The 26,330-nt window shown below is 43.3% G+C and overlaps 1 protein-coding gene across 3 annotated transcripts in view; it reads right to left on the reverse strand.

Moving 5' to 3' along the window:
* FBF1 (Fas binding factor 1) overlaps positions 1-26,330 on the reverse strand; it is a 35,461-nt gene that overhangs the window by 4,489 nt on the left and 4,642 nt on the right. For all 3 annotated transcript variants that reach the window (XM_063120321.1, XM_063120323.1, XM_063120322.1), the window contains exons 2-25: positions 26,143-26,248; positions 24,591-24,618; positions 23,045-23,086; positions 22,268-22,355; positions 21,742-21,802; positions 21,313-21,363; positions 21,060-21,204; positions 20,460-20,543; positions 18,475-18,594; positions 16,778-16,913; positions 15,879-16,012; positions 15,238-15,337; positions 14,704-15,141; positions 14,338-14,415; positions 12,867-12,964; positions 12,076-12,134; positions 9,750-9,905; positions 8,684-8,784; positions 8,051-8,257; positions 7,723-7,830; positions 6,675-6,814; positions 4,890-5,008; positions 3,200-3,322; positions 2,220-2,405 (exon numbers count right to left, since the gene is read on the reverse strand). In XM_063120321.1, the coding sequence (XP_062976391.1) occupies positions 2,220-2,405; positions 3,200-3,322; positions 4,890-5,008; positions 6,675-6,814; positions 7,723-7,830; positions 8,051-8,257; positions 8,684-8,784; positions 9,750-9,905; positions 12,076-12,134; positions 12,867-12,964; positions 14,338-14,415; positions 14,704-15,141; positions 15,238-15,337; positions 15,879-16,012; positions 16,778-16,913; positions 18,475-18,594; positions 20,460-20,543; positions 21,060-21,204; positions 21,313-21,363; positions 21,742-21,802; positions 22,268-22,355; positions 23,045-23,086; positions 24,591-24,618; positions 26,143-26,145 (2,805 nt within the window). In that variant the 5' untranslated portion in view covers positions 26,146-26,248. The remainder of the gene's footprint in view (positions 1-2,219; positions 2,406-3,199; positions 3,323-4,889; positions 5,009-6,674; positions 6,815-7,722; positions 7,831-8,050; positions 8,258-8,683; positions 8,785-9,749; positions 9,906-12,075; positions 12,135-12,866; positions 12,965-14,337; positions 14,416-14,703; positions 15,142-15,237; positions 15,338-15,878; positions 16,013-16,777; positions 16,914-18,474; positions 18,595-20,459; positions 20,544-21,059; positions 21,205-21,312; positions 21,364-21,741; positions 21,803-22,267; positions 22,356-23,044; positions 23,087-24,590; positions 24,619-26,142; positions 26,249-26,330) is intronic.

Genomic DNA, 26,330 nt, shown 5'->3' on the forward strand with positions numbered 1-26,330 from the left:
TTCCAGGGTTGAGCTGAGGCACTGAAAGAAAGTTGCAGAACTAAGTCAGCTCAGATTAAAACCCTATTATTATTATTATTATTATTATTATTATTATTATTTGCATTTTTATACCACCCAATAGCCGAAGCTCCCTGGGCGGTTCACAAAAACTAAAACAATTCAAAGTGTAAAACAAACAGTATAAAAATATGATATAAAATACACATTAAAATGAATTAAAACATACCATACATGATTAAAACATCCTGAAAACATTATAAAATTTCACTGGATAGGCCTGCTGGAATAGATCAGTCTTTATTGCTTTTTTAAACTCTAAAAGACTGTCAAGTTGACGAATCTCCTCCGGCAGGCCATTCCACAGTCTGGGAGCAGCGGAAGAAAAGGTCCTCTGGGTAACAGTTGTTAATCTAGTTTTTGCTAGCTGAAGTGGATTCTTCCCAGAGGACCTGAGTGTGTGGGGCGGATTGTATGGGAGAAGGCGATCCCGCAGGTAGCCTGGACCCAAACCATGTAGGGCTTTAAAGGTAATAACCAACACTTTGTACTTTGCCTGAAAACTAATCGGCAGCCAGTGAAGAGATTTTAAAACTGGTGTAATGTCGTCACCCCTAGGTGTACCAGTGACCAGCCTGGCTGCGATATTTTGGACTAACTGAAGTTTCCGGACTAGGCACAGAGGTAGCCCCATGTAGAGCGCATTACAGAAGTCGAGCCTCGAAGTTACCAGTGCGTGCACTACCGTCTTTAGGTCTTCCAACTCTAGGAAGGGACGCAGCTGGTGTATCAGCTGAAGCTGATAGTAGGCACTCCAGGCAGTCGCATCTATCTGGTCTGTCATTTGGAGTGACAGATCCAGAAGCACCCCCAAGCTGCCAACACAGTCTTTCAGGGGGGGTGTAACCCCATCCAGAACCGGTTGACACACCTCCAAACCCAGGTTGTGGCCTTTGACAGCGAGCACCTCCATCTTGTCTGGATTCAGCTTCAGTTTGTTTTCCCTCATCCAGCCCATTACTGCCTCCAAGCATTCATTCAGGAGACACACTATCCTTAGCTGACGCTGTTGTTGAAGACATAGAGAAATATATTTGGGTGTCATCAGCATACTGATAGCACCCCGCCCCATGCCTCCAGATGATCTCCCCCAGCGGTTTCATGTAAATATTAAATAGCATTGGGGAAAGGATGGCACCTTGCGGTACACTGCACAGCAGGCTCCTTTTTTGAGGAGCAGCTATCCCCAAGCATCACGATCTGGAACCTGCCCGAGAGGTAGGACTGGAACCACCGAAGGACAGTGCCCCCGATTCTCAATCCCCTCAGGCGATCCAGAAGGATACCATGGTCAATGGTATTGAAAGCCGCTGAGAGGTCCAAGAGTACCAGCAGGGACTCACTCCCCCTGACAATACTCAGGCGTAGATCATCCGCTAAGGCGACCATGGCGGTCTCAACTCCATATCCTGCTCTAAAGCCAGTTTGAAATGGGTCTAGAAAATCTGTGTCATCCAAAACTGCTTGGAGTTGGTGAGCAACCGCCCTCTCGATCACCTTGCCCAGAAATGGAAGATTTGATACTGGTCGATAGTTGTTAAGATCCAGAGGGTCCAGGGAGGGCTTTTTTAGAAGTGGCTGTACCACTGCTTCTTTTAAACACGATGGAAAACTCCCCTCCCTGAGAGATGCATTAATAATACATTGTAGTTGTAATCTAACTGTATCTCCTCCCTGGGCGACCAACCAAGAAGGACAGGGATCGAGAGGGCAAGTCGTCTTCCTCACTCTTCCAAGCAGCTTGTCCACGTCCTCGGTACTCACCAACTGAAACTGATCCAGTGTAATCCTGCTCACGGAGTTGCTGGACACTCCATTGTCAGCTTCTGCTATAATGAGTGTGTCTAAGTTGGCTCTTATCCAAAAGATTTTATCTGTGAAATGACCATTAAAGGCATCACAGCAAACTACCAAAGGCTCTAAAGTCGGGTTCAGGGGTGAAGGTGCCTGCGTTAGACCTCTCACCACCCTGAACAGTTCAGCTGGACGCGAATTCGCAGACGCAATGCGGGCAGAGAAGAAAGCTTTCTTTGCTGCACGTATTGCCAGCCCATTAGAACAAAGATGTTCTCTATGTCGTGTCTTGTCGGATATAAGTCGAGTTTTCCGCCATCGGCGCTCTAGTCGTCGTCCTTCCCGCTTCAGCTCCCTGCTTTTACCTTTGCAAGGCTCATGATGGCCCCTTCTCTCTGCGAGTCAATCTGCAGGGCCCGGTCAACCTCCCGCTCTGTGCGCTCTTTGCTCAGCCTCTGTTGGGTATGGAGCTCTGACCATTCCGCAGCAAGTTTACGGCGCTCTTCGGCACACTTCTGCATTACTGACTTCTGTTCGTCAAGCAGAGAATTCTGGGAGCAAGAACATGACAAGGCCAGTGAATGTCCTTCTTGGAAGCACCAAAATGAAAGCAAATCGGACAGAATCACTTACACAAACTGCATAACCTAAACACTATTTTTAAAAGATTAATACAGTTTTGTTCTGCTTGATGGTTTGTTTTGAACTTCCCCTTACATTCAGCTGCACTGGATAAAGGAAACCCCAACACTTCTTTATTTTTCTCTTGGGAACAGCATTTGTGTCTGCTTTAAATCTCTTGTTGTTTGCATGGAAGAATATCCACATAAAAGCATATAAATGAAAGTACAAGGAAATGTACAGATTTTCCCTCCCAACTTTCAGTTCTGTACAGACTGCAGCATGTTTGCAACTAAATCAGTCCTTACTTCACAGCAAGGGTGTTGAACCTCAGGCTCATGGGCCAAATCTGGCCCACCTAGAGTCCCACTGCGGCCCTCCAGGGTCCCTCCGATGGCCACTTCTCTTCCTTTGGCCCCACCCCCTTTCCCCAAACCACCAATAATTTGGTGGTTTTCTGGCTTTTGTGCAGTTTTTCCTCCATTCTAAAAGGCTGAAATGCCTCTCCTAAAGTTTAATTACTGTCAGGAAGAGTTTTAAACTAAAATATGCTGGTATTTCTGGGTTTTGGTCCTTCTCCTTTTGCTCCACCCACCACTGGAACGCGGGCTCCCAAGAACTTCTCTAAAATGGAATTCGGCCCTCGGTTTGAAAGGGGTTCTGCACCCTTGCTTTGGAGTAGCTGATAGTACCACTTTACTCAAACGACGTGGACACCTCTAACCTTTGCCCTCTCTAGCTCTTCCCTTTCCATGGTCAGCTGCTGGGTCATGACCCTTCTCTGTTCCTCTAGTGAGTGCTGTAAAGAGTCCACTTTGGATTGCTCTGTTGTCACTCTCCAGCGTTCCTATGGCAGAAAGACACAAGTCGGTTTATCCCACTAGTAGACAAGAAAGCATTTCAGTCGGGTGAGACAATCTGGAAGGGCAAACACATTAGTCAGAAGATGCTACCCAGCTGAAAGCCACTCCAATCACAGTTGGGACATCAACAATGCAATTCCACACTATACAGATAGGAAAATAAGTGCATGCAAACAAAAAACAAAACAGACAGTGCTGTATCTGCTTTTTCTCATTTTTCTCTATTATTAAATTACACTAAAAACACCACACTCCTTTCTCACCCCAATCTGTTCCAGAAAAATAAATATAATTTAGAACCACACTAGATGCTTTAAGGATGTCGTTGTTGTTTAAATAACCATTAGAAATAAGGATTTCAAATTCCTTTTGCTAACATAATCAGGGCAGGTGGGTGAGTAAAAAAAAAAAAAGTGTGTTTGTGAGATTTCCTCCCAATTCTATGTAACTACAGGTATTGTATTCTGAATTAGTTACCCAGGAGCTTTTTCACAGCCATTAACATGAATTAGAACCATTACTCTGATCTTTAAACACCATTTTGCCTCAAGGAAAATGTCCACCCTTTACCACTTTATATATGATTACAAACTTAAAAGTCATCTGTGTTGTGAATCAATAAATGCCTCAATAAAAAAATCTACTTGTCAAATCTGATATTTGCTTATCCCTTCTCAGCAGTTTCTCACCCCTTTCTGGGTTCGTGGGATCCCCAGTCCACAACAGCATGTCAACTTCCCAAAAGCCAAATGCTAACCTCCAGGGCTCCCCAAAGGGTCACCCCTCCTTTCCCAGGATGACACACCCTCCCCCCCCCCATACAAACCATTTGTTTGTTGGTTTCCTGGCTTTTGTGCAGCTTTTCCCCCCATTCTGAAAGGTCAAAATGCCTTCCTTACTGGCAGGAAGAGTTTTAAATTAAAATATACTGGTATTTTGGGGATTTTGTCCCTGCCCATTTTTCCTTTGACCACGCCCATCATTGACAGATGACAGCTGATTGGCCACTGTGTGAACCAAAGTGCTGGACTAAATGGACCCCTGGTCTGATCCAGCAGGGCTCTTCTTGTGTTCTTATGTAAAAACGCAGCCCGCAAAGCTTCTCCAAAATGAAATTCGGCCCTCGGACTGAAAGAGGTTCTGCACCCTTGCTGTACAGATTCTCTCATGGAATATTCACTCTCTCTGTTCAAGTGAAACTCCCCCCCACACAAAAAAGATACATTTCACTTCGTATCTCTTCACTCAAGGCCTTACCTGGAAGTGGAAGTGACCTAAGTGAGGTTATGAGGCAGCATTTGATTGACCATTAAGCTCTCATTTCTGTAAAGCTAGCGGGTATAGTCAAAAGTTTAAAAGGCCTCAGAAATGTATTTACTTTCCATTTATCAACATTTAAGCAGTCCTAAAGCCAGAAGTTGCCTTCAGGGTTAATGTTATTTGCAGAGGTGGGGGGAATAGGCCACCTTTATTTAAGTCCTGAATCACAGTTCTCACATTCCTTTTGGCAGACACCTGCCATGAGGTGCTTCCAATCTAGCATCAGCTCACCTGCTCCAGAAGGCGGGTCTGCTCATTTAGCCTGGCCTCCATTTTAGAGACGACTTCCTGCAGCCGGCCTCGCTCATCTTCCATGTCTCTCTGCTGCCGGGTCAGACGGTCTTGCAGAACTTCCAGATGGGGAAGAAGGGGGAGGGGTGGAGAGAAAAATCACTACCTCTTTGCAGTCTCCAAGGGTGTACAGGGCATTTTTTTCTTCAAGTCAAACCCTACTATTGCACAGGTTCTGCTACTAGGGCACATAACTGGTGCTGCCCACAGCATCTCCACTGATTTCCAATAAATTTGTTATTCTACCTAGAGTAGGTGAAACGGAAAATGAGGCATTCCCAGACAGCATCCTCCTACACAATTGGTTTACCCTTGTTAGGCACAACCAGGAGTGCAGAAAAGATCTGGGAACCCCTGTGCACTGTGCTTATGCTAGTCTTTGCCAGCTCTGTGGCCTAGCAGGAGAATCAGTTAAAACTGATTCAAAACCTCTAATCTCTGAAATTAGAACCATCTTGATTTGTGTCCTCAATCTCAGCTTGAAAAGGCAGGTAGCTAATGAGGATTTTTACAATGCAGTGGCATCTTGGCCATATTGCACTATACATGACAATATATGAGATTACGTTACAAGCTAAATTTCTATTCTGCTCATGCATGATCCAAACCAAGACCTAATTGTGGTCATGGTCCTAAAGCGCAGTCAGTCAGACAAGTCTTTTTGTTTTCTTTCTTTTTGAAGCATGAAGAAAGCATACTAATTAATTGCCCAGAAACAAAATCAGGCCCACATAGTGCTGATCACGGTTTGGCAAACCATTGAAAACCATGGACACAAGTGACGGGGATACTGCAAGGTACACACACACATACACCACTGGGGCCTCCACTTTCAAAAGGAAATGGACCCCAGATCCAATTCTGAGCCAAGACAGGGCAACTTCCTGCCGAACTTTCTTGAAGGACAAATTTGACCATGACTGGTGTGTTGGCTTGAGCCCAAAGAGTTTGTTGTTGCTTTAGGTTCCTCACAGCTCTTGCCATTATGCCTTAATTTCATTTTTAGCTAGAAAAACAATCTCTCAACAGAATTAAAGTGTATTATCTTCTTCTTAAGGCCTGCCTGATCTGAATACAGTCTGAAGGCTATATCTCCAGTGGCAAATCTGAGGTGCAATATAGAAGCAGCAACATTTTGGACAAATTTTGACCAGGCTATCTGGCTCTCACAGTAAGAAAGGAGTATGTGTGCTTTCCCACACGCTGTACACAGACTTCCTAGGCTGGTTACTTTATGAAACACAACCTGGTGTGCCATCTTGGAGCTGCTTCCGTGTCTCTGATTGGTCTCCTGTGATGGGGTGACAGGGAAGCAGTTCCAAGATGGTACCAGGCAGGCAGTTTGCACGTCATAGAGCAACCATCCTAGGAAAACTGCATATCAGGTGTTATCTGGAAGGCTTTGCTTTCTAGATGGTGTCTGGTTTAGTCATCCCTCTGCCTCCCACCAGCAGAGGAAAGGCTAAGTTTAGCCTAGTCCAGACTGGAACAAGGTGAGGCAACCAATTGGCTTTGTTTTTTATTCATGTCCAGGCCTGTTCAAGCTTGTATTCATTTAGTATTTTACTGACCTATTGAGAGAAATCTGAGATAGTATGGCAGGAACATGTAGACCACATCAATGCATTTCAGACCAGGACAAAAGCTAAGTGGAAAGTACCCCAGAGCATGAGAAAGACCTTGAAGAATTACTACTTAGTTTCGAGAGTCAAAAAGGATATGTACCCCTGAGCTGTTCATCCCTTTGGCGAGCCCCGATCTCAAGTCCTTGGTGTGTGGTGTTGTGAGTGGCCTCCACTTTGTTGGCAATATCATTCAGGTTGCTGGAGAACTTCTCCATCTGGTCTATGATGCCATTCAAAGACCTGCAAAAATACAGAAGAGCACCACATTGCCTAGAAAGACACATCCATTTGTTTCCCATTGGCTTCTTTACAAAAAGAGCATGAGCCAAAAGGCTTCTTAAGCAGTGGTTAGATATAACAGTTGGCTGCTCTGGATGTGAGCTGGATCCTTTCTGGCTACTTACAGGGCTCCGTTTTAGAGAGTGGTCTAGGTTGTTCATGTGGCCTTTGTCAGATTACCAATTTGAAATCCTCATGCCAAAGCCTCAACATTCTCAGGTTTTACTTAGGACTCTTACGTGGACATACCCACACATCTAACCAAGATGAAAAGAGTGGAGGGTTTTCCCCTGCACTGCGCTACCTAGAACTGTCCTACTTCACTTCCCCAATGGCATTGGCAGAGCAAAGGAGCTTGCAATTTTCCTACAGCAGCCTTCCTGAGCCTGGTACCCAACAGATGTTGTGGATTTCACATCCCACCAGCCCCAGCCAGAATTGCCAGTGGCCAGGAATGCTGGGAATTATGGGTAAATTGCAGGCTGACCAAGGGAAGAAGATCTCCTTTACTTCACTCTGCTGTTGATCCTAATGTAATGCTCCTCCACACTGTATTTCACTCTCAAAGAGCCCAACAGCAGAGAAAACCCACTCCCTCTCTCCAACCATTTATCACGTTCTCCTGCTAACCATGAATGTTAACCCTTGTGATCCAGAATGCAGAAGATCTCAATGTCTTCCACTACAGTAACCAATTGGGAATTAGTAGAATTTCCAGTAGATTTCCAATAGCCTTAATCTGACCTGGTTTGCTAGTGTTTGAGCACTGGATACAATCTTTCATTTCCCTCATCCGTACGTGGTTATTCCTAGCTCTGGCTTTTCTTCTTTCCAATCCCTTGGGATCACAGGTGAGCAGCAGTTATTACCTGGTGTAAGAGGTGGCACTGGTCACTGCGTCGATCTCCTGAGTCTTTAGTTGTTTCAACCGTTGAAGCTGCTCTTCATGGTCTTTGCGCATTTGCAGGATGGACATCCTGGGGCCCCCAAAGGAAAACAACAACAACAACAACACCCTTACTCAGGAAGTGGAATAAAAAAAGCAGTTTCTTCAGTATGTATAGGTATACATAATGCACTCTCTGAGGTCAAACAGAAAGTTTGGCCAACTTCAATCACGGGTCAAGGGAAACAGACTAGTGTGTCTGAATTGTGCTTCTGAAGAGCATCAAAGTCCAATGGATTCTCTTCGCTTACCGCTGAAGTTCCTGCAGCCGCTCAGTCTCCTTGGCCTTCTCCTGCTCCAGGTCTGTGAGTCGGCGCTGGTGCTGGGCTAGCATCTCTGATTTGGCCTGCTCTGCACTCTGGCAACGAGACAAGTATTGTTCTGCCAACTCTTGGTTCTCTTGCCGGAGACGGTCCTCACGCTGGCGGTACGAGTCTTCAATCACTTTCACACGGTTCCTATCCACCCCAAAAACCCAAGGAAGTTGCCAGGTATATTTGGGTTGAAAGAAGGACCCACAATTTTCTCATGCAGTTAGGATTAATAATTATTATTATAGACTTCTAATTAAAGAGCAAGTTTAGCTGTTGGCATAAGATTCTTTTTTTTTTGTTTACAATGCCTAGCCCTTTCCAAAAAAAAAAAAAATTGTAAAATTTCAAGAAAAAGAAAATGAAAAGAAAGAAAAAACATTGCGGCTACATAGATTTGAATAGATCAATTTCAATGCATACCTATGAAATGTGATTGAAAGTGTGTATGAAAATACAGCTTTTGAAGATTTATGCATGCACTTCAACAAAAGCAGATTAAATATCCAAATAAGTATCCTAAATAAGTAATACCGCCCCATGATGAGAGTGTGCATAAGGGAACGCCACTACCTGTGAGCATTCTCAATGAGCTCCAAGTCCTCTTGATGGCGCTGTTGCAGACTTTCTAACAACAGTTTCTGCTGATTCTTCTCCAGCTCCAGCCGCCTTGCCTGAATGTATTTTAACACAAATTACATTTGTTTTTTAATTTTAATCTTCATTTTAATAAATGTAAAAAAATCAGCCATCATATAGCATAAATGTGGAGAGTCACAAAAATCACCAGGTGGTGCTCGGGGAATTGAAATGGCCTTGTAACCAGATCCCCTACTTGGTCTCTGCAGAAAAGCTATGGATGTAAGCTTTCTTCTGAAGTAATGCTCAGGCACTGATTCAACACATGCGCAGGTCTTGCTGACCACCCCCACATAGCCCACATCAGCTTGCCACACCCCACAACATCCGCACGGAGAGCACAGATGTTTGCAGTGAGGAAGCCTTCGCTCATAGAGCTCTTACTTGAAAATAGAGATCTCTCCAACTGGCTTTGGTGCAGGGAAACTGGGGGGTTTGGGTTGGAGAAGAGACTGACATCTCTGTGACTCATGTGCCCTTGGGCATTTTCACATGCTTGGTCTCTATGGAGGAGCTAGTCCAGAAATATTAGCCATACATGTTTATGACAGTACAAGCAGGACTTTCAACATATTGTTGCATTGTGGAGTGCTTGGTTCAGGGGGCCAGCCAGCTAGTCAGCCAGCCACCCAACCAAGCCTTCTTCCAAGAGACTCCATTCCATGACTCTGCCTGGTTTTCCATTTCCTCCCAACAATAGTCAGTCAGCATTCTGTGCCCACTGCTCCCTCCACAATGGGTTGCTTTAGGCTCCCTCCACAAAAACAGTCCATCGTGGATTGTTTTAATTTCTAGAGTGTGTTTGAAATTCTGCAAACCTTGAGCGTTTCCCCCAAGCCTGCTGATGCACCTCCCACTTAGGTGTAGATGGTGCCATTTTAGCTACACAGGGATTCACACTTGGAGCATGTGTTTGCTGTTAATATATAGGATAATGCTTTCATAAAAAGAAAATTAGGTAGAGCTATTTCTACATCCGCCATTGGCATGATTAACTCACCTGAACTTCCAGCTCAGCAAGGCGAGTCTGGGCACTCAATAGCTCGGCCTGGTAGCTTGCCAGGTTCCCACGCAGCTGGGCTTGCACTCTGGCCAGCCCTTTTTCATATTCACCAATATTTGGTGAGCTTAGTGCGTGGGGTTCTGGGTGCAGGAGCTGAGAATGGGAAGAGGAGTTGGGTGGAGAGAAGCAAATGCAAAGCACTGTTAGCATAGAAAACATGGGCTGAGAAGGACAGAGGCCATTTTTCCAAGTAAGGTGCCAAATGTTTAGTAGCCCACAGCATATCTCGACTGAGAATTCTGATTAAGAATGTATATTCTGACCAATTGCCCTATTATTTAAATTTGCAAACATAGAGAAATTCAAATACAGTTCTTAGCATTGTGAAAGCATGTTGAAATAACCACAGGTCCTGCTACCATGCACTAGCACTAACGTTATCTGCTATAGTCTACGCAGCTTGCCTGTATTTTAATTTTACTTTTAGTTTTCATTGTCTTGTCTTGTATTTTAATGGTGTATTTGTTCTGTGAGCTGCTCAGCTAACTCGTCTTCGCAGCTGTCATGTATGCCCCTACTGCTCCTGTGTTGGGAGCAGATGACGCAGGTAATCAATCAGAAACAGATTCTGATTCAGAAGATGCTGAGCCAATGGGGGAGGAAGTTCACATGGGAGAGCCTCCAGCTGCGAATGCGCCCCTCCCAGAGTCTGTCTCCTTAAAGTCAGATCCTATGCTCTCAGGAGACAGGGAGTCAACTTCCGGGGGTGAACATTCTAAAACATTACTGGATGCTAGGAATCACCATAAGTTAAAACGTTCAGTGAGATTAGCAGCAAGGAGACAGTCGGAGAGATTGCATGAGAGAAGGCATCTTGAAGCTTGGGACGTTTGAAAAGCCTTTTCTTTCCTTTGAACTGTCAATTGTTTTGCCTAGTTTGCATAGCGTTGCCTAGGGGGAATTTCCCCATAAAGGCGCCTATTTATTTATTTATTTATTTATTTATTACATTTTTATACCGCCCAATAGCCGAAGCTCTCTGGGCGGTTCACAAAAATTAAAACCACAATAAAACGCCCAACAGGTTAAAAACACAATTACGAAATACGGTATAAAAAGCGCAACCAGGATAAAACCACACAGCAAAATTGATATAAGATTAAAATACAGAGTTAAAACAGTAAAATTTAAATTTAAGTTAAAATTAAGTGTTAAAATACTGAGTGAATAAAAAGGTCTTCAGCTGGCGACGAAAGCAGTACAGTGTAGGCGCCAAGCGGACTTCTCTGGGGAGCTCGTTCCACAACTGGGGTGCCACAGCGGAGAAAGCCCTCCTCCTAGTAGCCACCTGCCTCACTTCCTTTGGCAGGGGCTCACGGAGAAGGGCCCCTGTAGATGATCTTAAGGTCCGGGTAGGTACATATGGGAGGAGGCGTTCCTTCAAATAACCTGGCCCCAAACCGTTTAGGGCTTTAAATGTCAATACCAGCCTAGTTTGTGTTACAGAAGTGTTAATTGTTTGCAATAAAGCTTTGTGGATTGGCCTAGGAACTTTCCTTGGTTTTGACTTCTTGGGGACTCTTGAGCAGCTACAGTACATGACAGCAGCTACATAGGAACATAGGAAGCTGCCTTATACTGAGTCAGACCATTGGTCCATCTAGCCCAGTATTGTCAACACTGACTAGCAGCAGCTCTCCAGGGTTTCAGGCAGGATTCATTTCCTTGCCCTTCCTGGAGAAGCCGGCGATCAAACCTGGGACCTTCTGCATGCAAAGCATGTGCTCTACCACACTTCCCCAAGAGAACGGTGGAATCTCCTTGCCTGGATGTCTATATAAGGGGAATGGCTTAATATCTGTTGAACTCAGAAGATTCTGTAAGCTTGACATTGGGCTAAGTAGTACTTGAGATCCCTTCCCAATGTTATAGGTGTATGCAAGTCTGGGAGCCTCCAGATTAGCCCGTAGCTCGAAAGGGGAGATTAGGCACAGAAAGTGCTCAAATTTATTTATTTAATTAATTAATTACATTTTTATACCCCCCAAGAGCCAAAGCTCTCTGGGCAGTTCACAAGGCATCTTAAGTGTCCGTTCCAGAGCTAAAATAATGCTGACTATTGAATTGTGTGGCCTTTCCAGACTAACTTCAGTTTCTCTTTAAATCTCGGCACAATGAGAGTAGAAAATGAAAGAGGTGTTCATAAACAACTGCATGAACTGCTAGATAGAAGTGTTTGCTAAATAAATATATTCATTTAATCCTCCCACTTCCTTTCTCCAATAAAATAATAATAATAGTCCTTTACCTAGGATACACCTACCTGAGAGCACACAGGAATCCTGAGAGCTTCTTGGTGTCCTTGCAAAAATGCTGCAGGCGCTGGGAATCCAATACATGTAGAAATCAGATATAACCATTCATTTAGGCACTTTCCCGCACAGAGAAATACGGGTAGAGCCTCACATGGTTAAACTTGCATGGTTAAAAGGAGGCAGAACAGCCATGAAGCGCACTTTACCCTATAGCCAGGAAGGGGCCTGTGGAAGGACTAAGGGGCACCAGCTGGGAAGTAAACCAAGAGATGGAAGACATCACTAGCTGCACGGAACAAGCTGCATTGCCCTTTGTGACAGCATCCAACAGACCTCTCAGACAGCACTTCCACAAGACGTTGTGATGGTCAGCACTTCGGATGATTTTAAAGGGGGATTGGACAAATTCAGGGAGAAGAAGGCGATCCATGGCTCCTAGTCCTGATGACTATATGCTACCTCCGGTATCAGAGACAGTATGCCTATGTATACAGTTGCTGGGGAACATAGGCAGGAGGGTGCTATTGCAGTCATGTCCTACATTTGGGCTTCCCATAGATAGCCACTGGGTGATCACAATGCTAGTCTCGATGGACCTTTGGTCTGATCCCGCAGGCTCATATATTCTTATCAGAGCAAGTGATGAGACGGGGGTGGAATAGCTTGTTTGGGACCTCAGGCTAGCCTCATAAGCACCATATTGAAGACCCCTGAATTAGAGGGCACCAAAGTAATCGGTGATGGAGGTCCTAGGGGAATGTTCATTCCTTTGGCAGCTGAGCCGGACTTTGACTCTTACCTGTTGTACTTGTGTCTCCAAAGGGAGTCCCTTTCCTGGGATCTAATGGAAAAGCAGGAGTGTCTTGTTCCTGAGATTTTAACCAAGGCATGGAAGACCTGTAGAAAGCACGCACACACACATACACACACAGATTGATTCTATTATTCTGGAATAAGTGCAACTCACAATCATTTCAGTTAAGGTCATGTAATAAGAATAATTTAAGCAACAACCCTATGGACTCTTGGAGGGCATTCCAAGGGCTTCAGTGTAGAGCCAATCTCCCCTTCTCTCTGTGGAGAAGAAAGTCTGCGTGCAGGGAAGGAGGAGAACCCCCTTTGCAAGCCTCCTGGTGGCGGGCACAGAAACTGCTGCCGCTGCTGCCCTTGCTGCTCTGCCAAGAGTGCTCTGATGGAGAGAGGGAATGCGGGGGGGGGGGGGGGGGGGATCCACAACCTCCTGTTCCCCTGACACGTCCCCCAAACAATGGAGCTGGTGCGCATATCTTCCTTCTTGCCATCCCCTCCTCTGTGGCTTTCCCCTCCCCTAGTAGGATCGCTTGGCCCATGTAGAGTGGGGAACCTTTAACCCATCTTTCGTTAATTTAATCAGAGTGGTTAAAAAAAAAAGCTAAGGAGCCAATTTCCCTCCCTTTAAACACTGAGTATATGGGAGTATCCTCTCAACTCTATGCTAATTGTTTGTTTTTAACTGTGCATATTTATTGTTTTATATTGCATGCTTTTATCTGTACACCGCCCTGAGATCTTAATGATATAGGGCAGGATACAAATGTATTTATTTGTTACATTTGTCACAAATGTTTTAAATAAATAAATAAATAAATGCCTGTGTTTTTATTCACAGGGCAATCCCAACAATATCTACTCAGAAGTAAATCCCAGTGTTTTCTATGGGATCTACTTTCTCATGCTTAGGATTGCACCCTCATTTGCCATGTGGCTTAGAAGCCCCTGCATTTCCTTCGGATGCTCCTTGGAAGCGTGGAAAAAGGCCTCTCCCTCCCCTTCTACTTTCATACACTCACATATTCCTATACAACGGAGGTGGGGAACATACAGCCCATGTCCTGCTTGGAGCCCCTGCCACCCCCAACCCCAAATCCGGTGGATATTTCACACACACACACACACACACACACACACACACACACACACACACACACAATGTGTTTTAGTGCAACAGAGCACTAAAAAGGTCAAATGATATGGAGGGGTGCCCTGTAGAGTCCAGACCATGGTAGGGGCATGTCCAGGGGGCGGGGGTGGGTGGGAAGGAAATGGTTCCCGGACCTCCCAAAGTTGCCCATCCCTGCTATATAACAAGAAGAGCAACATGTCAGTAACCAGGAGGACTTAACATAAGAAGAGCCCTGCTGGATCAGACCAAAGGCCTAACTAGTCCAACATCCCTGTTTCCCAGAGTGGCCAACCAGATGCATACGGGATGCCCACAAGCAGCTTCTTACTCAGGTTCTTCCAGTCTGGCAGGTCTATCTCCTGGGACAACAGATTGCAAATGTCTTTGTGCAGAGGTATCATGTTGGCTGAAAAAAACAAAAACGCATAACGTTAAATAAAACTATGGTATGGAAATAGTTCATTAAGGAATAGGGCCAATATCAGCCAATGAGATTTATTGCAAGGGAGCACAATGCGTGCAGCATGGATAGCTGCTTTTGTGTTGTGGCTTGGGTGGCTATAGAGAATTAAGGTATTCATATATATTTGGAAAACATAAGGGGACAGTGAAATTATTCAGTGAAATTAAGGCGTGTCCTTTGCTGAATCTGAAAAACATTATGTGCAGATGGGGGAGCACCCTCTGGTCTTACGTGGTGAGAGTGATGGGAGCCACCTCCTCTCCCTGTATCCGAGAATCAGGGGCCCCAGGACTCTTCTCCTTCCCTTTCTCCTGTGCTCGAGATTTCTTCTGAGATAAGACATTACTTAGCCAGCTGTCACTGTCTTCCTCACTTGGTTCAGGCTTTGGTGCTACTGCTTCAATCACTGGCTTGGATCTAGAAGGGAGCTGGCTGGTAGGTGTAGGGTGCTCAGCATCAGAAGAGCCAGGTGGCATATCCAGTGTAACTCCTCTTACGCCACTCTTGCTGGATTCTTTTAATGGAGATGGAGGCGGCAAGTCAAAATCTTCATCTTTCAGCCCCAGCCAATCAGCTCCAGTCTTGCTGCGTATGGGGCTGCCAGATGCTGGGGTGGATGGCTTCGACCTCTGGTCTGTTTTCAGTTCACTGAGGTTCTCCGAGGAAAACCTGCAACAGGAAAGAAAGAGGGGCGGACAATTTCACATGTTGTGATGTAGGAGAAAAAACACACACAGATTTTGTGGCTAGCACAGTGTTCGTTACCTGACAGACTGTCGTCTTGACTGCCGTCCCTCTGGAGTTGAGGCCATGGTGGGTTGGTAGGCTCCAAAAGTGAAATCGTCTCCCAGAGAGTCCTCATTATCTATACATGGATAATAGCCAGGAGAGTCAAGCTGAAGAAATGAACAATCACGAGCACTTTTACTTTGATTGATCCTGTTCAGATGACATGCTAAGCCATGGTGGTTAAGCATTTTGAGCTAAATACTATGGCTTAGCCTGACCATTGGCCACGGTGGCTGGGGCTAATGAGAGTTGCAGTCCAAAACATCTGGAGGGCACCAGATTAGGGAAGTCTACCTTAATAAAACTATGTGAATGTTGGGGGGAAGAAAACCAGGATCCCTTGACAATCTGGTTTCGGGGGGAAATGCTTCAATATCCTTGTCAGAACAACCAGAGTTACATGTTTTGTGTATAGACACAAGTGTGTAAGCAAGAGACACCAACCAAGCATATCAGGTAATATCCTCCATATCCTTTCAAGCACCTAACACTCTCTCAGGCTTCTAACTCCAGCTGTGGCCATCTCTGATGCTTCAAAGGAAGGCCAAAGAGGCTCCCCATATTACTGCGTGGATGGAAGAAACAACAACAGGATTAACCATCCCTACCGCACTTGCCTGCCTGCTTTTGATATTTCTTATCCAGTTTGAACTCCTTGTGTTCTCCCATGTTTGATTGCTCCAGGAGTTTCTTTGCCGTTCCTCGTCCCAGCAATTCATCAAGCATGGATCGGGCAGGACGAGGCTCCCCTCTGCCAGAAAGAAATACAAAAGCAACATCAGAGGTGGGCAACTTCAGAGGCTTCAGGAGCCAATTTCCCACCTCCAGAATCCACCACAGGCCACCCCCCTCCTCCCCACCAGTGAAATCGCCATTGCTGAGGATAAGCTACAGAGAATCTACACCATCAACCAGCCCAAATTATAAATCAGAGAATCTAGAGATCATGGGAAGAATCTTGTGGCTTCTTCAGCATCCTTACTTCAGTTCTAGCCTTCATGGCTGACAAGAAGACAGACACAGGGTGTTTCTGCTAAATGCTTGGAATCTAGAATATATGGTTACTATTTCCAGAAATTAGCAGAAGTACACCTTAACAACTCTATAGATGTTTTGGCCTATGATTCTCCTATTTGGCAATGTTTGCAAGGGCTGATGAATATTGCAGGCCAAAACTTCTGGAGGGCCACAAGTTGCCCATCTCTGCTATAATTTATATGTAACTAAATCAGTGGGTACAATGCAAATTGTAACATGAATTCATTCAGCTTATTTTATCCCAAATGTGAAACTATTCTTCTGTTTTTCATATACAATAATGCCATTTATTTTATTTACAATATTTATATACCGCTCCCCATTCAAAATTTTGGAGCGGTGGACAAAATAAAATAGAATAAAACACAATAAAAGTACATTTTTTAAAGAAACAAAGTGCAAAATAAACCATTTACACCCACACCAGCTAAAAGAGGTCACAGAACTCATTGCATTTTAGTGAACAGAGATTGCTTACACTTCACCCTTTTTGTCAGATTTTAATTCTGCCTTCAAGTTCTCACCAAACCCCAGAGCATCCATGAGATCATCCCCATCATCGTCAAATGTTAACTCCTCCCTTTTTCGATCAGGGACAACAGCATAGCCAGGAGCTGCAGAAAGAGACATTATTTATTTATTTATATTGCACCAACAATGTACTTGGTGCTGTACAGAATATACATTCCCGATAAATTGAATTGAAAGGCTTTGTGATAGTGAGTCCTAATTTTACAGCATTAGACAAAGTGTTAGGGGTCCCCTGCCCCCTTCAGAAAATGCTTCAAGTAAGTTGACTAATGAGTCTTCTCTATTAAAACATTTTATGCCAATTAGCTGATCATTTTCATGCTAAACATTTTCTCATGCTAAACTCTTTTCTCACTTCTACATTAGCTCTTTTCTCTGGACTGGATGTCCTTTATTCATCATTTTATTGCCATCACTTTTTAATACTGACATTGTCAAACTGTTGCATTTGAGTGTTTCCTGTCTTGTCCACCTGTATTTTTTCAGACTTAATTTGAAGTGTTATTATATTTATTTATTTATTTATTTATTTAAAGTAAAATGCAATGGTAGCACCAGGCTATCCCATATGGACTGGCAAAACACTGTTGAACGTTTTTTTTCTGGGCTACTGTGCCTTTAATCCATACCTTCCTGTTTGATGGTCCTGCCTGTTTTATTACTTCCTGCTCATCACAACTGAGGGATTCATGATGAATTGCTACTTCATTAGTCAGTTTCTGTTACTCACATAGGCTTTAATTACTTGTTCCCTTTCATTATTTTTTCTTTTTCTTTTTCTATAGCAAAGTAGCATTAAACATTGCAAGGGACCTTTGCCAAACAGGATCTTAGCCTCTTCGGCAAGGGCAGTGACTGGGTTATAGAGCACTATTTTAAGTACTCTATTCTTTTAATTCTGCTTTCAACTAATTGTAAAAGAATAGTGCCTGTAGAGTGCTAAAAGGGATCCAAAGCAGAAGGATCTTTTACAAGCTTCCAACTTGAAAGGGGAATTTCAGCAGGTGTCATTTGTATGCCTGCAGCACCTCATGAAAGTCCCTCTTCATCACAACACTTAAAGCTTTTGTATATGGTCACACTAGTATAGCTCCTGTAGCTTTAACTGTTGTGCTGAAGAGAGAATTTCACCAGGTGCTACATGCATACAAATGACACCTGCTGAAATTCCCCTTTCAATACAACTGTTAAAGATACAGGAGCCCTGCCCTCCTTTCCATATGGTCACCCTAAGTTAAATGATATAATTCACGACCCAAGATGTAATGATGGCTACCATCTTAGACAACTTTGGAAGTGGATTAGACAAATGTATGGGGAATAAGGCTAGCAATGACTTCTCCAGGATCAGAGGCAGAATGCCTCTGAAAACCTGTTGCTAGGGAACATGGAGGGGGCTATTTCACTCATGTTCTGCTTGTCGGTTTTCCATAGGCAGCTACTGTGCCACCGTGCAAACAGAATGCTGGACTACGCAGCCCCTTGATCCAATTCAGCACAACTTTTCTTTTGCTCTCATAGGCTACCAAAATGTTACTGTGGCACCCAGAACCATTTTATTTACACAAATAAAAGTGTTATACCAACACATTCCAAAGAAGCCAAACAAGCCTGAAGTGATGTAATTTTGGTATCTTCACTTACCTTTCTCTTTAGGGGTTCCAGCATTTGTTTCTGGGGTATTTTTGGTGACAGAAGAATGTGCTTTCTTCACTGTGCTCTCTTCTTCATCAGACAAAAGACCAGCCAAAGGGTCATCCATATCTTAAAAAAACACAGAAAAGATACATCTAGAAAATTAATGGTTATTAGGAGAGTGGTCAACTGTTTCAAAACATACACTCAAATACACTCCAGCATAATGAGCTGGAGATCACATCAAGAACAGGACTGAAAAAATACTTAATAGTTAGGACATCAACCTAATAGGGCCCAGATTTAAACCCACTAATATCATGATGCACCAAGATTTCCCAGTAATCTTAGGATACTTTTACATAACCCAAGTTGGCCTCAGTTGACTCAAGACTACACATGTTTCCAATGGATCACTTTTGGCACAATAAATAGGCAACTGTTTTCTTGCTTCATCAGTGATCCTGATTTTTAAACACTTTATTTATTACATGTTTATCCTGCCTTTCCGCCAAAGAGCTCAAAGCAGTGTACATGTCTGTTCCCCACCATTTATCTTCCCAGGGCTGAACCCAACCAAGGTAAGAATGGCCCAAGGTCAGCTAATAAGCTTTGTGGATGACCACAATTTTGAACCCAGATCTTCTTGGTCTAAAGACAATGGAGGATATGGATGGATGGTGGGCATGTCCGTGTGTGTGTGTGTGAGAGAGAGAGAGACAGGATAGTAAGGATCTTTTTAAGATCATCACTGCCACACACTGTTTCTATCTTTCTTTGCTGAGATTATTGAGAGAGAAGAAGTGTGGGGTGGTGATGTTCTTAAATGTGGGGTGACTCTGGACACCACCAGCACAAGGCTCCAGAAAGATTTCCTTTGAGGGAGTGTGGCCCTTAATGGAGCAAAGAATGCCTGTCACTGGTTTATAAGGATTCTATCACCTTTGCCAGGGTCCCTGACCAGCCAAGTCCCAATTTGAGTGTCTGGATGCGGCCGCTCAGGATGGCCTGGCAATTATGATAGTGTGCTCAGTGGTGTTTCTAAAAGAGCTGACGAAGATAGTCTCAGACTTGGTGTTGAGGACCCCCAACCCATCCTAGGAGACCTCAACATCCTTGTCAAGGCTACCTTGTCTGGCGCAGCTCAGAATTTCATGGCCACCTTAGAGGTGTCTAAATATGTCATCAGTGCCAGGCAAAGACCTTTGCATTTCCTCAGGCCTTTCAAAGCATCAGTTAAATGTGTTTGTAATCTGCTCCCCTTGCTTTATCCTGCTGCTATGCGGTTTTATTGGGTTTTTTTCTGTTTTATTTGCATTTTTACAAAACATATTATTGTTGGCCATTTTTGGAGCAATTCTGAAGGATGGGATTCAAATCTATTAAACGGACAAATCACTATACCACTCTGGCTCTTAAGGTAGCACTTCTGCTTCACTGATTCAGTCTTTTCCCAGCACTCAAACTCTACTATCTTATCACTGGAAAAAGCCATTCCTGCCCTGGCTCCCAAATGGGACGTCCCTCCTAGCAGGAAAGCTACCAACTCAGCCACTGCATGGGAAAGAGAGACTATACTACCTGTGCTGGATTGGAGATAGTCTTATAGATACCATCCTTATCCAATGCTTAGTAAATCTATGTCATTATGTCTAGTAGTCCTTCATTTGGTGAAGCATATTGTTCCATGTCCATCACCTATGGTTTCTGCATCTGATAGATATGAATAGCTAAAATGTACAAGTTCAGAGTTGGGTCATTAGACTGGATGTCAGCTGAGTATAAATATGCTCAAATCCTAACCCTTCCCCTGTAGATTTCTGTTGAAACCTAGATTTTTAATAAATGTATCTCTCTCTCTCTCCCTCTCATACACATACATACACACACAGAGAGAGAGAAATTCATTTTGTGTTCAAACCTAGATTATCTTTTAGTCTCTCTCTCTCTCTCTCACTCACACAAATATGTCCCATGCCAAGAAGCATATCTACCTTCCAAGGAGAACTTCTGTTTCAGCTGCCTGGAGGTGGTGGGAGTAGAGCTTGGAGCCTTTTTTATTCCACTTACAGAATCCCCTGTATAGATAGATTTTTTTTAAAGGGCATGATATTTATCTTCACTAATATCCTGTTCTTATGTAAGAAGGAAACTTCTGTCCCAAGTCAATGCAACATTGAGTGCTTCTGGTTAAAAAAAAAATGGCTCAAAGGAAGTTATCACCAAGAGCATGAAGGTGGGACACAACTTTCTAAAAAATCCACGGTTCAGAGATGATTCTGTAGAGGTAACATCTCTTCTAATAGCAGTCCGAGGGCAAAATCCAGCCCTTTTCTGAGTGCCAGGGACTGTACCAATCTCCATGTCAGATTTGAGCATGCAAGGAGACAATCACAAGAGTATCACAAGAGACCCCTTTGCTGGGCCAAGGGAAAGGAGCTGGCCAGATTTATATTTTTGTCCTCAAGTCATTGCAAGACCTAAGGGATCAGTTGTTCCATGCACAGGGATCCTTCTTCCACCCTCTCAGTTTCCTGGCTCAGTAAGTGTCTAGGGCCTGAGAGAAAGATGTAGAGACCTCTTCCTGTTCTCACCTTTCTCAGAGACAGTTGTTTTCTTGGCAGATCTTGCTGGGTCATTTAAAGGCTGAGTTTTTGCCACATTCTTCACAGGTTTCTGAACAGGACCAGAGCTTGTTTTCTTTATGCCCAGCAGATCAGCTTCCATGTCATCCATATCCTGGGCATGAGAAAATACATATATTTTGAGCAGAGCAACTGATTCACCCTTAAAAGAGCACTGTGAGCTCAATTTATTTTCAAGTTGGAATACATGTGTTCCATTTACCTTCAAGGTCTCCAGAAGAGCATCGGGATCTACATCTGAGATATCAGGATCCTTAAAGGGGAATGAATTGAAAAACAAAGATATTTTTTACTTACTTAGAGTGTTTGTATAACACCTTTCCGTATATATAAATAAGTAAGTAAAACCAAAGCAGTTACTCTCAGTGCTGTCCACACGCACCACATACATATACTGGCCCCCAGTGCAAAACTGTCAGTACCTTTTGGAGCAGGACCTTTTGATATGAGAACCTGATAGTACCGGAGAACCCATTTAGTTTCTGAACCATATATATGCTCTCCTTTCCATGCCTCATTTTCAGACACAGGAGTAAACTGCCAGAAAACTCCTGTGGTTGATTCAATTGTACCACTGGAAGCTTCCTTCATTTACCATGCAGGGAAGATGTGGAGCCTTATTTATTCTCACCTCTGCATCTGCGCCTTCCTCAAGACCCACTTTGCTGAAGAAGTCATCATCCAGAAGACTCCTAAAAAACAAATCAACAAAAAGCGTAGAATGTGAAAAACATTAAAAAAGAAAACAAAAAGCCCACACCTGAAACATTTCATTGCTCTTATCAAAATTCTTTCAAAATTGTTCAGGTGTTTTGACTAAGGAGGAATCTCCAAATTTACTTTGGCATAAAATAAACTTCAGACACCACTCTATTTAGGAAAGATTCCTGAAATAGGAAGGCAAAATGGGGGGGGGGGAATGTTGGGGGAAGGAGGGGAAAAATAATCAGTGTTGCTTAAAAATAAAGATGGTGAACATGTGGCACTCCATATGTTGTTGGAGTGCAATTCCCATCAGCCCCAGACAGCATAGTCAATGGTAAGTAATGATAGGAGTTGTAGTCCAAAATACCTGGAAGGCTACAAGAAGTTCCCATGGGACTGCCATCTTTTCATATGCTGAAAGTGCTAAAGAAACTAGTAACGCCACAACTTACTTTTTGTTAGTCTGTGAGGTGATTCCTCTGGCTCTCCCTCTACTGCTACCAAATGAAGCGGGTTTGCTAGATTTAAGCGGAATGTCATCTAGGAATGAGAGGTGGAGACTTAGGAGATTGAAGTGTAGGTTATATCCTTTGCTCTAACTATCGCATTTCAACTTTTAAGATCTTAGCAGTCTCCTCATATTAGTAGTCTCAAACATGCAAGCTAAAGTTTGACCATACTGTGTGTAAACATAACAAGTCTGAGCCCTGACAGGTCATGGAGATGAAGTACGTGTGCAGAACAGCATGGTGAAAATAATAACTGGCCATACTCCTCTGAAATGAAGCAAGTCCTCAATATTCCCCTCATTGCTCACCAGCCATAAAGTAGATGAAAGTAAAAAGTTATTTAGGAAAATGTATATCCCATATTTCCCCTCAAAGAGCAACCAAAATTAAAGGCAAGAATACAAGATAAGAACATATTTTAAAAACACACAACAGTGATAGCAGGAATAAAAGCATATACAGTTGGAAGCTTGGGGTAATGGGGTGATTTTACCTGGCACCTAGAAGAATGAGCAGGATCGCACCAGGTGATTTTATCAGGGGAATGAATTCCATAACTGGGGCACCATGACAGAAAAGGCCCTCTCTCCAGTAGCCCCTATCTAGTCTCTGAACTGGGGGGGGGGAGCACATGGAGCAGGGCCTCATTTAAAGATAGTATTTGATGGGCACTTTCTGATAGGATTTAAAAGTTATTTCTCCATTTCAATGATTATTTACCATCATCACCAAGGAGGTCACCAAGGACATCATCAATGGAGCCTGCAATAAGACAGAATGAATTTACAGCCTCAGAAGACTACCCAGCATTAACTTGGCATAGAGGTTACCATAACAAGAGAGGTCTGACACTGCCATAAAATGACAAGGACTCCAGATATGAGAAATATATTGACCAATTAACATACCTCATGGGTCCTGTGTAATATAATTTTGGCTCCTGTTAACCAAGGTTGTCCCTCTTAACAAGGGTCTGAATGGGGCTGCAACCCCTGGTTAAGATGGAAGTCGGTTAGCACAAACTATTAGTAATACTGATGCAGATATAATGCTGAACTAGGATGAAGGCTGACAAAGGAAGGGACGGTGGGAGTCCCCCACCCACCCCCAGTTGACAAAGCATGATTTGCAGTGAGCCAATGTTATGTCGCTTCCTTTGTTCTGGTTCTGGCTACCTTAAACTGCTTGGGGTGCAAGCCTATGCACATTTAGAGAGAAAAAAGGCCTACAACTCCCAGCATGCCCCAGCCTTTTGCCCTGTCTAAATATGCATAGGATTGTGCTTTTATTTATTTAAGGTCAGAACCCTCACAAATCAGCATACACAATAGAAAAAGACATTTGAATACAATGGGCACATCAAATCAGTGTATGGTGTATTAATGTATGCCGATTTGATGTCTCCATTGCATCTATCTGTCATGGACTATAACTCCCATCATCTTACACTCTTGTTATATAAAGATTAGAGAGAAATTGTTGCTTGACACCAGATTAGAAATTAATGCACTTCTTCATTGCTTCAGGGCCACAGAGGACAGAGACACAATCGAGGCTTTTGCAAAATTCTTTTTGAATGCTATGAGAAGAAGGTCTCTCCAGAATTAATTCTGCTGCAGACTTCTCAAATTTGTATGTAACTTCACCCTACTCTTTTGTATGTGTAAAGTCTGGTCGGTGACCATAATAAACTTGTTGATGATAGTGATCTTACACTACAACTCCCACCAGACATTTGGGACTACAACTCCCCATCATCCCCAACCAACATGACAGTTGACCTTGCTGGTCAGGGATGGTGGAAGTTGTAGTCCAACATGTCTGGAGGGCACCAGGTTGGGGACGTCTGCATTAGCATGATACAGCACTTTGGCATTGTCGATCATACTAAAGGGATTTTAATTAAATACATTAAAACAGCTCAGAAACACAAAAAGCCAGCAGCACAAAAACACTGTCAGAAAAAGGCATCCTAGAACAGATACAGTTTTAAGGCCCACTAGTAAGCCTGCATTGCAGGGGCCAAGTGAAATTTATTTGGAAGGGAGTTCCGTAATTATGGGGCTACCACTGAGAATGCCCTGTCTCTTGTGGCCACCCACTTAACTGATCTTATTAGCGGGCATGGGCAGAAGCTCCAAAGCTGATCTTAACATACACATTCCTAAGACTGGCTCCCAACTGCACTATTGTGTCCACTTGATCTCCGCATACCAAGTCAATATCCAATAGGATCATAAGAAAGTGGAAATACAAACACACGTACTTTTTAGTCCTTTCTTAGATTTTGCTGCCTAAAGGGAAAAAGGACAGATACTTTGTTACAAAAATGCAACCAAAAAGAAAAACCTGCCTAGTCTGAACTAATTCTCTGGATGTAGACAGATGCATAACAAATTCCAAAAACTCGGAGCTGGTAACCATAGGTTCTCCGTTATTTATAAAACTTGTCCTGATTAGCTGCTAATTTAAAATTAACTCTTAATACATTAAAAGCTGTTGTAAAATCAAGATAGCTTAAATGAGCTGTATAAAACCTGGCATATGTATATAATCCCAGGTTGATTTCTTCAAATATAAATGATATTTTATGCATACTGATATAACAAAGAGCAGAAGTGTGAGCTATTGATCCCCTTGATCTGAAAAAAAATTTTTTGGTTCTGTTCTTGCTTATATTCAGTTCCACCGGTTAATGTGTGGGATCTCATCAGTTAAAAATTAATCTGGATTCAAATGCAGAGAAAAACATTGAAGAGGACCCTAGCATTTGAATTAAATCAAACTTAGATTTCCAAAGTCTCCCTAGCAGGAAAGCAGGCAGCTGTCAAAGTAAAGGGTTATCTGGTCTTCATTTGTGATTACATGCAAAACCAGGGGTCTCCAGTCTTTTGGGGTCAGTGGGTACATTTGGAATTTTGATAAGAGTGTTGTGAGTGCGCTCCAAAATGGCTGCCACAGGTGGGGAACTCCCCATTCGGAAAATGGCTGCTATGGTGGGCAAATTGGTGAGACTAAAGATAAAAAATGGGCAAATTGGTGAGACTAAAAAAAGATAAGTTGCTCCAGTATCTAAAGACAAGGTGGGGGCTGAGCTCCAAAACACACCACCACTCTTTTGAACCCAAATAAAGATGGGCCACCTTTGACTTTCCAGCATGTTAAAAAAAAGGTTTAATTTTTTTAAATCAGGTGGGACAGGGAACCTGGCAAGTGCCAAGAGGCACATTAGTACCCATGGGCACCATGCTGAAGACCCCAGTGCTACATGAATTTCAGTGAAACCTGCTGTGAATTAACAAGCGAGAAGACAATGACAGCTGGAATGGAAATCAAGATAGTTGTGCAGACAAGATGCAATGGTATGTGAACAATAACTGGTGCTGAAGCAATCCAGGAGAGTGATTTATTCCTCCATTACATGAATTCCTCATAGACATCACCATAAACTTATGGCATGGCCAATTGTGCTTTTACTAGAGTGTACATGGAACAGCCTGTTTACTAATGGCATTAATTAAAATTAACAGCATCATTGGACAATTTTACTAAGAACTTAACCAACTTGGGTTGTCACCCATAAGGAATTTAATGTGGGGGTGGGGCGGAGCAGGAACTGTTGATGCAGGCTTGGAGTTCTAGAGGGAGAACCACATAACTAGGAGAACCCCTCTGTATATGTGCTCACCTTTCCCCTAAAGAGCTACACCTGGAACCCCTATCTTCTGGGTGGTTAGATTGGCTGGAATGTGGAACAGGGCCATCTCCATTGTGACCACAGTTCTGTAGAATCAATTGACTAACGGGGCCTTCCTTACCATATTGTGGCTTCCAACTGCATACTCTGTCTCTTTCTTTCTCTTGTAATCCTTTTATACATTCTTCATCTTTGCATCTATATTGAGGACGCTAGTACAGCAGACACTAAAAAATGTTTTTTATTGAGGGTTTAAAAAGAATAAATGCATGTTATTGCCTGATATATGAAATCAAGCAGATTGGATTT

Source organism: Elgaria multicarinata, chromosome 3 (genome assembly GCF_023053635.1).
Source record: "Elgaria multicarinata webbii isolate HBS135686 ecotype San Diego chromosome 3, rElgMul1.1.pri, whole genome shotgun sequence".
Taxonomy (NCBI): Eukaryota; Metazoa; Chordata; class Lepidosauria; order Squamata; family Anguidae; genus Elgaria; species Elgaria multicarinata.